The 13,791-nt window shown below is 39.6% G+C and overlaps 1 protein-coding gene across 1 annotated transcript in view; it reads right to left on the bottom strand.

The window, feature by feature from the left end:
- MCEE (methylmalonyl-CoA epimerase) overlaps nt 1-13,504 on the bottom strand; it is a gene marked incomplete at its 3' end in the record, with an annotated part of 72,645 nt that extends 59,141 nt beyond the window's left edge. Inside the window, exons 1-2 of the mRNA XM_080809660.1 lie at nt 13,346-13,504; nt 2,831-3,168 (exon numbers count right to left, since the gene is read on the bottom strand). Of these exons, the coding sequence (XP_080665786.1) occupies nt 2,831-3,168; nt 13,346-13,430 (423 nt within the window). The 5' untranslated portion in view covers nt 13,431-13,504. The remainder of the gene's footprint in view (nt 1-2,830; nt 3,169-13,345) is intronic.
- Nucleotides 13,505-13,791: the final 287 nt, after the last annotated feature.

Raw genomic sequence — 13,791 nt, forward strand, 5'->3', positions numbered from 1 at the left:
ATCTTCCATTCCCTTTCTGGTTTCCCTCTTCATTGTGTTCCCCTCTGCTTCATCATGCTCTGTTGTCAGGAAGTTTACCTGCATTCATAAACTTGTTTTTCCTCTGGGTTCCAACTGGGTTCAGCTAACACAAAGACAGGAGGGTGAGGGACAAGTGAAGTGGGGATATTTATACCCCCACCCCGCCCTGCCCAGTTTCCCTGGCCTGCTCCCTCCGAGGTAGGCCACCACTCTTGTTTAGAGACCTGCTCAAGACACTTCCCCCCGTAGGTCTTGGTAATGGTCTTTCACTTGCCCCTTCAGATTTAGAGGTTCTAATGGTCCCCATCCCATCCCAGAGCTAGCCTTAAGGATACTGCGCCATGTACTGTTGACTCCCTAAACTTGGCCCACATCTTGTAAGTAATTCCCTTTCTAAACTCTCCTCAAATCATCTAGTTTAATATGCCGTCCACTTCTTGGTGTTTGCCTAATCCTGTATCTGTGATTAAAAGAACATTAAATATATCTTTACATTAAAAAAGAAAAATTACCCTGAAATCTCAGTGGTTTCATTTAACAGAAATGTGTCCTGTTCAAGGATAGGCGAGGAATTCTGTTCTTTCTGGTGAGTCAGGGAATCGAACCCCTGCATGGGATGATGACTTCATTTCACAGACTGCAGCAGCAGTGACACTAACTCTCCCGTGTTTCTATCCTACAGCATATCTTCATCCAGAAAAAGTGTCACGCTATTCTGGAAATACCATTTTTTAAAAGTTACCAAGCATAGCATAGATTGGCGGTCTTCAGTATGGTTTCCCCTTTTCTTCCTTTTAATTATAGCAACAGCGTAAACGTTAGCAGGGTACCTAACCGCCTGCCTACAGATGCATCTGCAGCCCAGAGTACCATGTGACTAAGCTCGGGCCGATGGGACATGAGCAGAGTGAAATGTGTAATTTCTAGATCCTCTCTTTATAGGCATTTGCCCTGTATTCTCTCTCTGCCTTCCCTCCCCTCTGGAACACCTCACTTTTAGACTGAGAAGAGAAAAATAAAATCCATCCATCCATGTATCTAGTTAAGTCACTTTATTTTTTTACCAAGAACAGAGAACGACGACAGGGGGTGTCATACTAACTTAGAAACTAACTTTTCATACCTTTTCCTATTATACACCTCTATTTTATACTGACATTACGTTTTCATTTCCCCCTTTTAATCTGTACTTTTGAATACACTGTTACATTACTGAACTTCCACTGTTCTTTACTTAACTGAACTCTAACTCACATGGCGGCTTCCTTTGAAGGCATGGACTCTGATGTAGAACACAGACACTGCAGTGTGGGAGAGGGAAGAGTCCGTTCAAAGGTTGATGATCCTGCTTCTCATCCTGGGGGGGTGTCTCAGACAAACCCTAAAGTCCACTGAAATAAAGACTTGCAGCCAAAATTAACCTCCCAAAAGGTGTAAAGGTTAAATAGTAGGTATGTTTAGCTCCTAACATGTTATGGCTCCCCCGCCTCAAATTTTAAAATTACCCAATATGATGAAGGCAATTTGGTACCACAGCTCACAGTGCTGATCCTGGAATCAGAACAAATCTGGGTTTGACCCTCAGCCTTCCCACTTACAACTAATTTGACTAGAAGCAAGTTAACTGTCAAAGGTGAGTAGAATGGTTCATAGAGTAGCTATGAAAATGAAAGAAAATAGTACACATTAAATCCTTCATATACTGCCAGAGGATTCAATCCAAGTGGTTAGTATAACTATCCCCTTGCATATGCTGTTCCCTCTGCCTGGAATACCTTTCTCCTCTTGTTGATCTGGGGAATTCCTTCACCTTCATTACAACTCATGCCCTCTGATGCCTTCTCACCTCCTCCGCCGGCCGGGAGCAATCTTTCCCTTATTGATGTTACTGAGAACACATGTGTATTAATCCTGCTTTATCGTAGGATACTCTAATTGCCTTTTTAAATAGCTGCCCCTCCTCACTGTGTGCCTGGTCTGTTTCTTCTTCGCTGCTGAATCCCATTACTCAGTGGAGTACACTCTGCAGGTTCTTAAATATGTTTGCAAAATGAACTGAATAAATCCTTGAATTCACTCTAGAATCAACCCCCTTCTCTTCTAGATTAGGAACAGGCCTACAAATTAATTATGCCATTATTTCTATGAAAAGAATTGTCCTATCAAAATAATTTAAATGAAGCGTAATTAGTATTGCTGGTCTTACAAAAGGCAGTTATCTGAACATGAATATCTACAGATACAGGCTCTCTAATGAGAATGTTCTTGTCTCACATTTCAAGTTTTTCTTGGGAATTGTAAGATGCAATTGAAAGGTCTTAAAAATCACGGTCAGTAATTGAAAATGTATCACTTTTATAATAAGGAACAAGTTATTATTAGAATTTTAAGGATAGAAAATAATCATAAGAATAGTTAGCATGTATATGGAAATTCTTACTCTATAAAGTCTTTTCACCTTCTTCTAATTGCCTTGTGATAATGAAAGCAGCTGTATTTCTATTACATGGGAGGTTATGTATAATCAATAAATACTAGAGCAAAGATGCAAATCTGCTTTGGCCGGCTTTGGTGGCCTTTGTTGTGGTTGTTAAATCCAGACTTCGATAAAATATATTATTATTATTATTCAGTCTTCTAGAGGGAAAGAGAATATACCCACAGATCCATCTTTGAGTAAGACCGCTATTACCGTTCCCTGTAAAGAACTTAATACCACTTTTGATGACAGTGACAATACATAGTCTCAAAGAGTAAAAGACATTTTGTAAAAGAGAAATTTGAAACACCAAACATTGAAATAAAATACCTCAATGCAGATATGATGCATTCCTCCAGCCTTGTTTCTCTGCAGAAAACCTGCAATTGGACTGTCATTTCCCAACGGATGAAGCAGCTCCATCTTGGTGTTTCCCAGGTTGACAAAAACAACAGACACTCCATGCTCAGGAACAGGGACCGCCTCACTTACCCGGGCCCCCAGAACATTCTTATAAAATGCTGTGGCTTTTTCCAAGTCTGGCACTGCAATTGCTACATGATTGAGTCGACCCAGGTTCCACACAGGACCTGCCGCTTGAAGCGAGGACTGTGATGTGGAGAAAGTTCTTACTTTTGGAACTGAAGTCTGAAGTCTGGAAAAAAACCCTGAAAAAGGGAATAGTCATTGATATTCTTCTTTTGAAAATTAATGGATTTATAAAATTAATTTTTTAAAAAACTAAATGCATTCCCACGAACTGTTGTCTGAGGGCTCCCCCTTTCCCACACCCTCTCCAACATTTGTTGTTTCCTGTCTTGTTAATTTTTGCCATTCTAACTGGTATAAGGTGGTATCTCAATGTGGTTTTGATTTGAATCTCCCTGATGGCTAATGATGAACATTTTTTCATGTGTCTGTTAGCTGTTTATATGTTTTCATTGGAGAAGTGTCTATTCATGTCTACAATGGACTATTACTCAGTCATCAGAAAGGATGAATACCCAACTTTTGCATCAACATGGACAGGACTGGAGGAGATTATGCTGAGTGAAATAAGTCAAGCAGAGAAAGTCAATTATCAAATGGTTTCACTGACTTGTGGAACATAAGGAACAGCATAGAGCACATTAGGAGAAGGAAGGGGAAAATGAAGGGAGGGAAATCGGAGGGGAGATGAACCATGAGAGACTGTGGACTCTGAGAAACAAAGTGAGGGTTTTAGATGGGGGTGGGTTGGCCCTGTGGTAGTATTAAGGAGGGCGCGTATTGCATGGAGCACTGGGTGTTATACGTAAACAATGAATCATGGAACACTACATCAAAAACTAATGATGTACTGTATGGTGACTAACATAACATAATAAAAAATAATTAAAAAAAAGAAATGCATAATATATGTAAAAATCATTTATATACCTATTCTGGTTTTAATTACTGAAGTTAAAACAAGTAGATAAATGGAAAAACTATGTCAAAATTACTCTGCTCTGAAACAATTGTCTGGAATCAAAAAATTAATTCTGAGCTTTTTAGATTTAAAACAAAGATGGCATTTTTCATCATTTATTTATTGATCACACTTAAAGGACAACTACACAGCATTAAGGATTACTTGTTATTCTCTGCATTTCACAAGAGGTAAGTTTGAATATGACAGTGAAACAACACACATTCAATGATGAGAACAAGTAATTTTATTTCTACTTATAACTGATTTTTTTGTCTTATAGTAATATGTATCAAAAGTCACAACCACTAGAGTGCTTTTCAATGTCATTTTGAAAAAAATAATTACTAAGGAAAACATCTCATTGTTGCGAGAAAAACAAGCAAAGATTAAGAGGATCCTTAAACTTCTGAGAATTCCCTCTGAGACCAGATTTTTAAAAACTCTTCCTTTTTATAATTTTGAAGAATTAGAAGCAGAACTGCTTCTGAATGTGAAGAAATCTCTTTCATTTAGAAATGGAAGAGACTTGTAATGTGTTCTCTCTGTGGATTGCTGTTTCCCCAGTCCCCAATACACTGGATTTTAAGAGCCAGATTCTCCCCAGAATGAAAGCTATATACATACACGAGGTCTAAAAATAATCTTGTAAAACTACATCAGCTAATAAAAAAAAGGTACAAAATGGCAAATTGAAGAACACATATTCTAAACAATTAGATTTAGCTCTTAATGGAAAATACACTAAACAGTACTTAGTATCACAGAGCTCCAGCTAACAAATAATTAATTCCCCTTTACTGAAATTACTGATAGTAAGGAAATTAAAATGACACTATTTAAGACCACAAACTTTGTGGGGAAAGGAAGTCTCATGTGTGTAGTCTTTCAACCTCCCACTCAGTCAGATAAAGATGAAAACCTCCTTACCAAGAGAGAGGAGCCCACAGGGCCTGTGCAGGGCTTATCACCTTTCCCGAGAGTAGCTTTCCCTCTGTCAGGCTCAATGAATGCCCGTTTGTCTCAGCTTAAAGTATGTGTGTCATACATTACATGAATCCTCACTGTTTTATCAGTCCTCTGTGGAGAGGGGACAGCACAAGAGAAGAGTGCATATGTAAACTGTCCTGCACTGGCCACTGGGAGAGACTCATTGGCAATGGGGTAGCAACACCCACTATTAAAGGTAATCTTGCTCTGTGTCCTTCCTATGAAAGTAAAGCACTGTGCCATCTACTGCTTGTGTTTTCTTTGAAGACTCTGACACCAAGACGCAATGGGGAGAAGTGTTTAGAGTCTTCCCCTGGGATTGGTAACCAGTGTATGGTACTGCTTGACAAACGTGATAATCATAGGTCAGTAGAAGGCAAAATTCAGCCTCAGATAGTCTTCTGCTATGCGCAAGCATGTATTACTGATTATGGAAATACCCAAAAGTTGTCATTGTCAACAGGATGACCTGGCTCAGTTCTATGGACTCCCTGCATTTTGAAATTCGAGTGTATTCCAAACTAGTACGCACGTACATAAATGCAATTGAAAGTAAACTTCATGAAAAGCATACCTACTCAATAGATATGATGTGCTCTGACAGTTTCTACTCTGTTGCGTTTTATTTCAGTTTTTAAAAAAATTCTGTCACTACCAACTAAATATCTATCTTGCTAAGTTTGCTGTAAAGATTAGATATTTGGTATAAAAAATATAATACAGTGCCAGACATACATAATAGGTACACAATAAATTCAGCCATTCTCATTGTTATTGATATACAATGATCATTTGTTAACTGAGTGGTATGCAGGGTAATCTGTGGAGACCAAGAAACCATCTCAAGAGCATGGTGGTAGTGAATTTTAAAAATGATAACAACCGGGGCTCCTGGGTGGCTCAGTGGGTTAGGGCCTCTGCCTTCGGCTTGGGTCATGATCCCAGGTCCTGGGATTGAGCCCTGAGTCGGGCTCTCTGCTTGGCGGGGAGCCTGCTTCCCCATCTCTTTCTGCCTGCCTCTCTGCCTACTTGTGATCTCTGTCAGGTAGATAAATGAAATCTTTTTAAAAAATGCTAACAACCAACAAAATCACTGGTCAAATTGCTCTTCCTTTCTTGCCTCGCATCTCTACTATCTGTGCATTTTGCAATTAAAGTTCAGTAGAGAATGTATTTGTATTAAAAAAAAAAACAGTAACACATGGTAGGTAAGGCCAATGATCTTTAGAGCAAAATGCACATCAAAAGAAGTGGTTTGCTCTGTGAAATCTTCAAGGTATCAAATACTGAGTCTAGGTATTTCTGAATTCTCCTTATTAGTGTTATCTCTACAGTAACTGGGGCAGCTGGTGGTTCTTTGGCAGGCATCCTATTACTAGCAATGTAACATATAGAAATATCAAAGGAATAAATTACAAGATGTCCAAGTGAAGGTAAAATTTTATATACTGTTCCAGTTTGTTGAGGGAACATTCTAAAACCTCTGACACTGAAAAGGTAGCCCAAGCAACTAATGTTATCGGAAGCCTCCCTATGGTCTACCTTTCTCCATGACCATCTTATCATCTGGAAATGGGTGAGGAGGAAGGAGTTAGTAGAATGACTGGTTCCTTTTCTTTTCAATGGAACATAAAGTCTTCATATGTTAGGAAAATAGAAAGATAATAATATCTTTATATAATGTAACAGTCAAGACTTTGTGGTTACAGGTTTATTTTATCTCTAGAAATGTAAACTAGCTTGAGAAAAAAATACTTTATTGATTTAATTTGGTCTCTGGGAATAGGACAAAAATAAACCCAGTGATAATGGTTAGAATTCAGTAATTCAACTTCTTTAAAATGAAGGGTTAAGAGGGGCACCTGGCTAGCTCAGTTGGTAGAGCCTGAGGCTCTTGATCTCGGGGTCACGAGGTCGAGCCCTACATTGCATGTAGAGATTACATGAATAAATACACTTTAAAAAATGAAGGATTAAGAACATAAAAATAGGCAAAAAGCATGTAAGATACTCGATATCATTAGCTATTAGGGAAAGGCAAATCAAAAACACAACAGGATACCACTTCACATCCACAACTAAAAGTGTTGATGCGGATGTGGAAAAACTGGAATCCTTGTACATTGCCGGTAAGAATGTAAAATGATAGAGCTGCCATGAAACAGTTTGGAAAACTCAGAAAGTTAAATATACAATTGGCATGTCACTCAGAAATTCCACTCCTAGATACCTAAAATAATTGAAAACATGTACTCAAACAAAAACTCGTACACAAATTTTCATGACAGCACTATTCCCAACAGCCATGGAAAATGATTCATATTCGTACAGTGGAATATTATCCATGTAGTGGATATGAAGCAATGACACAACACGGATGAACCCTGAAAACACTATACTAAGTGACAACATTATGCTAAGTGACAGCTGCCAGACATAAAAGGTCATTTGTTTATAGGAAATATCCAGAATGGGTAAGTCCATAGGGACAAGAAGCAGAATAGTGGTTGCCAAGGGCTGGACAGAGGTGGGAATGGGGATTGATTGCTTAACTGGCACAAGATTTCCCTTTGGGATGATGAAAATGTCTTGGAATTAAATAAAGATTATGGTTACACAACATGGTAAATATAATAAATGCTGATAACTTGTATATTTTAAAATGTTACAATATGTGAATTACCTTAAAACAACAACAATGGGATTACTTTAGCTAAAAGTCTAAAGTGCAATCCTGTAGACTAAGCAAACTGGGGCAGAAAACATGGAATAAAGGGGTCCTTTTCTCCCTCCCTCTCCCTTTGTCCTCCCTTCTGCTTATATGTGCTCTCTCTCTCTTTCTCAAATAAATAAATCTTAAAAAAAATAAAAACAGGAGTGTTAAAACCCAACAGGATTGCAAAGATGAGTATCTACAGATTTAAGAAACAAGAATCTCACATATAAGAAATAGATATGTTACCAAATCTGGTCTGTATGTTGACTTTGATTCATATCTTTCCCTCAATATTGGCTCTTACTAAATACTTTCAGTGTCTTGACTTAAAAGTAACATTGCAGGGGCACCTGGGTGGCTCAGTGAGTTAAGCCTCTGCCTTCGGCTCAGGTCATGATCTCAGGGTCCTGGGATCCAGCCCCGCATGGGGCTCTCTGCTCAGCAGGGAGCCTGCTTCCTCCCCCCTCTCTCTCTGTGCCTGTCTCTCTGCCTACTTGTGACCTCTGTCTGTCAAATAAATGAATAAAATCTTTAAAAAAAAAAAAAGTAACATTGCATTTCCTTCCATCCAGATTGCATTTATCTCAGACCAGTCTTTCCAAACATGGGCTCCAAACAAGGCTTCAGCTGCAAGGGTCTGTACTCAAATGCATTAAGGGCACTTACTGTTAAAAAGAAATTATGTTGAGTTTGTACGTAAAGTGCCACAAAACTGTGAATAATCACTTGTAATAAGGTCTTCCTAACAGGTCTGAAAGTCACATGTAATAAGGTCTTCCTATAATTTACACACGACAAGGTTCCCTCATTTGAAGTGTACAGTTCACTGTTTTCTTATGTATTTGCAAAGTTGTGCAAATTTTACATAATCTAATTTTAGAACACGTAGTAAGTTCTCAAGTCTGAACTTTTCTGTATCTTATTTGCAGAGACATAACATACTTAGAGAGACATTCATTAGAAGTGCCTTCCAAGTTGGTTGGTAAGAAGTCCATATATTTTCAGCATTCAACCAGTGGATTCCCCACAGCACCATATCCATATTTACAACCTGTTTAAAACGCCAGTAGGAATAAATTTTTACTTATCCCAGTCAGTAAACACACCACGCTTTTGTTACCCCACTTACATATGACTCCATAATAAAAGTAAATCTCTCCTCATAGTCCTATAACTTGGTCACAGTTGTCTCCTATCAGGATCATCTTCTATTTTCTTTTTTTTTTGTTTTAAAGATTTTATTTATTTATTTGACAGTGAGAGATCACAAGTAGGCAGAGAGCAGGCAGAGGGAGAGGGAGAAGCATGCTCCCCGCTGAGCAGAGAGCCCGATGTGGGGCTCAATCCCAGGACCCCGAGATCATGACCTGAGCTGAAGGCAGAGGCTTAACCCACTGAGCCACCCAGGCGCCCCAGATCATCTTCTATTTTCAAAACTACCTCTTTTCATGAAGTCAATCCTTTGGAATAAATTCCAAAATCCTTTGGAATTTACTGTGTGTGCTTAATAGGATTCATTCTTCTGATCTCCTGTTTTTCTGTGAAGTATTATGTTCCTTAAAGGTGGGGTCCTAACATAAGATTACCACATTGTCCAGTGATCCCACTTCTGGGTATATACCCAAAAGAACTGAAAATAGGGCTTCAAGGAGATATTTACATATCCATGTTCATAGATGTATTATTTACAATAGCCAAAATCTGGAAATAACCTAAGTGTCCACTGACAGATGAAAAAATAAAATGTGGTGTACACATACAATGGACTACTCTTCAACCTTAAAAAGGAATGAAGTTCTGACACATAAGGTACAACATGGATGAACTTTAAAAACATGCCAAGAGAAACAACCACTCACAAAAGGACAAATATTATATAATTCCACATACGTACAGCACCCGGAGTAGTCAAATTCATAAAAAGTAGAATAATGGTTACCATGGCTTGGGGGTGAAGGATAATGGGGGTTATTGTTAAATGGGTTTAGAGGTTCAGGTTGGGATGGTGAAAGTTCTGGAGATGGATGGTGGTGACAGATTCGCAATACACATATACAATTGACTCTTGAATAAACTGGGGGGTTAAGAGTGCCAACCCCCAACACAGTCAAAAATCCACATATAACTACCCAAAACCAGAAGCCTTGACCAGAAGTCTTACTGATAACACAGATAGTCGATTAACACATATTTTGCATGTTACATGTAATATATATGCTATATTCTTACAATAAAGAAAGCTAGAGTAAAGAAAATATTATTAAGAAAATTGTAAGAGAAATTTATCTACAGTACTTTACTGGGGAATTGTGAGTATAACTGGATCCATGCAGTTCAAACCTATGTTGTTAAGGGTCAACTTATTTAATGCCCCTGAACTGTACACCTAAATATGGTTAAAATGGCAAATTTTATGTTCTGTATATTTAACCACAATAAAAGACAAAGTGGGGTTATTTAAGGTTCAAGCATCTGAAATAGGAGGATAAATCAGAGCTGGCCTTTAGAATACACTATTTTCATTTTACTTTTCCCTTGTGACAAGATGTCTATATAATTTACCAAAAAAATGTATCTTTACTAGCATTCAGTTCTTGCAATAAAGGTATGACTTTCTGGAAGTTATATTCCCTTCCTTGTAGTTTCCCCCCATCAACTACTGAATAAAAATATTTCTAAAAATACACATATAAAAATGTCTCTTCTCTAATATTCAAGTTATTATTTATACATTCACTTTCAGGTTCTGTGTGTAAGTATCCTATGAGAAGCAGCATGTCTTATGGTTAAGAATGTGGGCTCCAGTGTTAAACTGTCCTGGTTCAAATCTTGACCCTACCATTCGTTCTGTAACTTGGCCTAGTTATGCACCCTCTCCGTGTCTCTCTTTTCTCATATAGGAAGATAATACCTACCTCATAGAGTAGTCATGAGACTAAAATGAATAATATAAAGGGTTTAGAAAAGTACTTGGCACAAAGTACATAGCAAATTCCAAGAATGATCATTATTAGCACTTACAGAAAGGTTACATCAATAACTTGCTTATAAACATAAACATCTCTAACATATTTTAACATTCTAACATATTTTGCACTATTAAAGGAAAAAACTGACTGTGCACCTACCCTATATATGATACTAGACTAGACTCAAACACTAAAGATTACTTGTATCACTTGTATTAATGTTTTGGCACACATAGTATTTCTGTATTCCCTGCATCATTCCATCAATCCACAACTTACTACTTTTTATCATGAGGAAACTACTCTCCTTTTACTCTAGGAAACTTATGGTGTGGGCTGTGATTTTAGAAGATCTTTGGTCGTATTTCAGTGTTTAGTGACTATTGACACTCCGGTGGAATAATGCTGCTGGAAGGTATTATAGGCATGGTCCTCTTTCTGCTTTTTGATACATGAATAGTGATTTACAATTTTTTCAAGTTAAAATTAGTTGTTTAGAGTAACCCTCTAACTCTCCCACACTGCTCATGACTATTGCTTTAACTTGAGAAATCCTTTAAATATCATGTAGAAGTGGAAACTATGTAACAATTCTGCCTTCCAAGAACTGTATGAGCTGGTTATTATCCCCAGTGCAGATATGCCCTAGTGTCTAGACATTCTCCATACTGCTGGGATTTACCAACAGTAGAGAATTGAATCCTATGGCATACCATGATGTACCATCTTGTTGATTTGACCTCACTACCAGTAGATACCCATGACTTTATTTCATTGTGAGAGTTATGCAACAATATTACCCTGTAAACTTGCCTAAGTCTGTAATCTTGCCTAACCAAACTGCGAAATCGTGAATTCCGAGGTAGGAGTACATCATGTGCTAGCCTAGCTCTACTAGTTCTCATAGCCATAAAATAGACCTAACAGTAATAGTTCAGTGAGCACTTCAATCTTTACCATAATTCCATGCATCGAAAAATATTATTTTTCCCATTTTCAGACAAGGAAATTAGGCCTGATTAAGTAATTTCTTCAAGGTCACACTAAGCTGGGCCTAAAGCCCACGTCTGTCTGACATCAAAGTTGGTGTTATTAAACCATGATATTGAATTTTCTCTTTCCTCTGAAATTTTTACCATTCTTTTGATCCTCAACTTTTAATATCTTTAGTGTATATTTTATGCACAATATCTACATTCTAACAGAGGGTTTTCTAAGAGATAATAAGAGATAACTTTTTGTCTTCATTTTCTTATCTTTGTTTTTTTGCAAAGGATTGCTTGCATGAGCTAAGATGCTGCTTGTATCTTACCAAAGAGAGGAAGGAGGGACCAGGAGGGTGTGTTATTATAAAAACTTTAGACTCACCTATTAATTAAATTCATTTCAACAAGCTGTGCTCAGGCTGTTACAGTATTTTCTCATATATACGTACCACCTCTTCAAACTGATAAAGTACTGAGACAACTAAAACTATTATGGCATGCTTCTTTGTATGTGGCTCTAACTTAGCCCTGGTGACTTGCAATGATAAATGTATAAGACATGTTGTGACTGGTCGGGAAGACTATAGTCGTCAATAAAGAACTGATTAGTTTGAGATGGGACTTCAGCGCACAGCTAGAACTGTACATTTGAGTAGGCCGAATAGAGAAAGCACTACATAGCAAAGGGATCTAACATTGTTTTTTAAAAATATTATTTATTTATTTATTTGACACAGAGAGATCACAAGTAGGCAGAGAGGCAGGCAGACAGAGAGGGGGCAAGCAGGCTCCCCACCGAGCAGAGAGCCCAATGCAGGACCCTGAGATCATGACCTGAGCCGAAGGCAGAGGCTTAACCCACTGAGCCACCCAGGTGCCCGGGATCTAACATTATTAAAGGTTCATCCCTGAACTGAAGGCTTTATGGCCAATGTTCGGGAGTAACTCTTGAGACATTACCACTTGGCACTCTCCCTATCCGGGAATTTCATTAATTGAAATAGTGATGAAGAAGAAAGAGCAAAAAGAAAGAGGGGTGCTAGGGTGGCTTAGTGGGTTAGAGCCTCTGCCTTCGGCTCAGGTTATGGTCTCCAGGTCTTGGGATCGAGCCCCACATCTGGCTCTCTGCTCCGCGGGGGGCCTGCTTCCCTTCCTCCCCCTCTCTCTCTGCCTGCCTCTCTGCCTACTTGTGATCTCTCTCTGTCAAATAAATAAATAAAATCTTTATAAGAAAAAAAAGAAAAGAAAAAGAAAGAGGAGAAAGTGAGTGGCTTGAAAGTCAGAAAACTTGAGTTTCTGTCATTTACTGAGTCGATCCAGCTTCTACACGGAGGCGTAGAAGACTCAAAGAACCTCCCAAATCCGTCTGCCTTTGTCTCTCCTGTTTACATACGAAATAATAAATACACTAGGTCAGGAGGGAAAAAAACACTCCCTTGGTACTCTTCACACAACTGACCTCCAGGGGTTTCCGGCGGGATACTGGAAGGACTTGGGAGTTCACCTTGTTTTTTAAAGGACTTGCCCTTCTTTCTGGTTTCTCCCGTCTCCTACGGTGCACTGGAAATTAACATTCACTGTCCCTCTGCCACTGACTTCATCCACTCCCGCCTACAGGTGCTGACCGGGGGACAGAGCGCAGTGGACTTAGGTGCTCTGGCCACCCGCCGCCTGCCCAGCCCCGGGCCTCGCGTGCCCCAGCCCCGGAGATCCCCGACCGCGCTGGGTATTCACCTACTGCACTCTCGGCCGCCGCCGCCCCCGCCGCCGCCGCCGCCACCGCCACGGTCGCCACCGCCGCCTTCAACACGCGCGCCATTTTAGAAAGTGACCCACTGAACCCGCGGGTGCTTCACGCGGGGAAAGGAGCTCGGTCGAGGGGCGGGTCCATGCGGCTGGGGGCGGGGCCTACGAGGCTAGGGGGCGTGGCGAGCGTTGCTGCGTGCCCGTGGTGCGGCGGGTGGGCTTGTTCTTACTTTACGTGTTGAAGCCACCCAGTGCGTCTAAAGCAGAAACTTAAACGAAAGACACGTCACCCCTTTGGGCCCCTCAGGGATACAAAACAGAAAGTTTAGAGAAAGTTCAAAGGCGCTAGAACTGCCCAACGGCCCAGTGAAAGTTCTTGCGCTGCCATTGGCTCTGGCGGAGGGGTGGGTCCGGAACCTGTAAGCAGCGGAACC

This window comes from Martes martes (genome assembly GCF_963455335.1).
Source record: "Martes martes genome assembly, chromosome: 7".
Taxonomy (NCBI): domain Eukaryota; kingdom Metazoa; phylum Chordata; class Mammalia; order Carnivora; family Mustelidae; genus Martes; species Martes martes.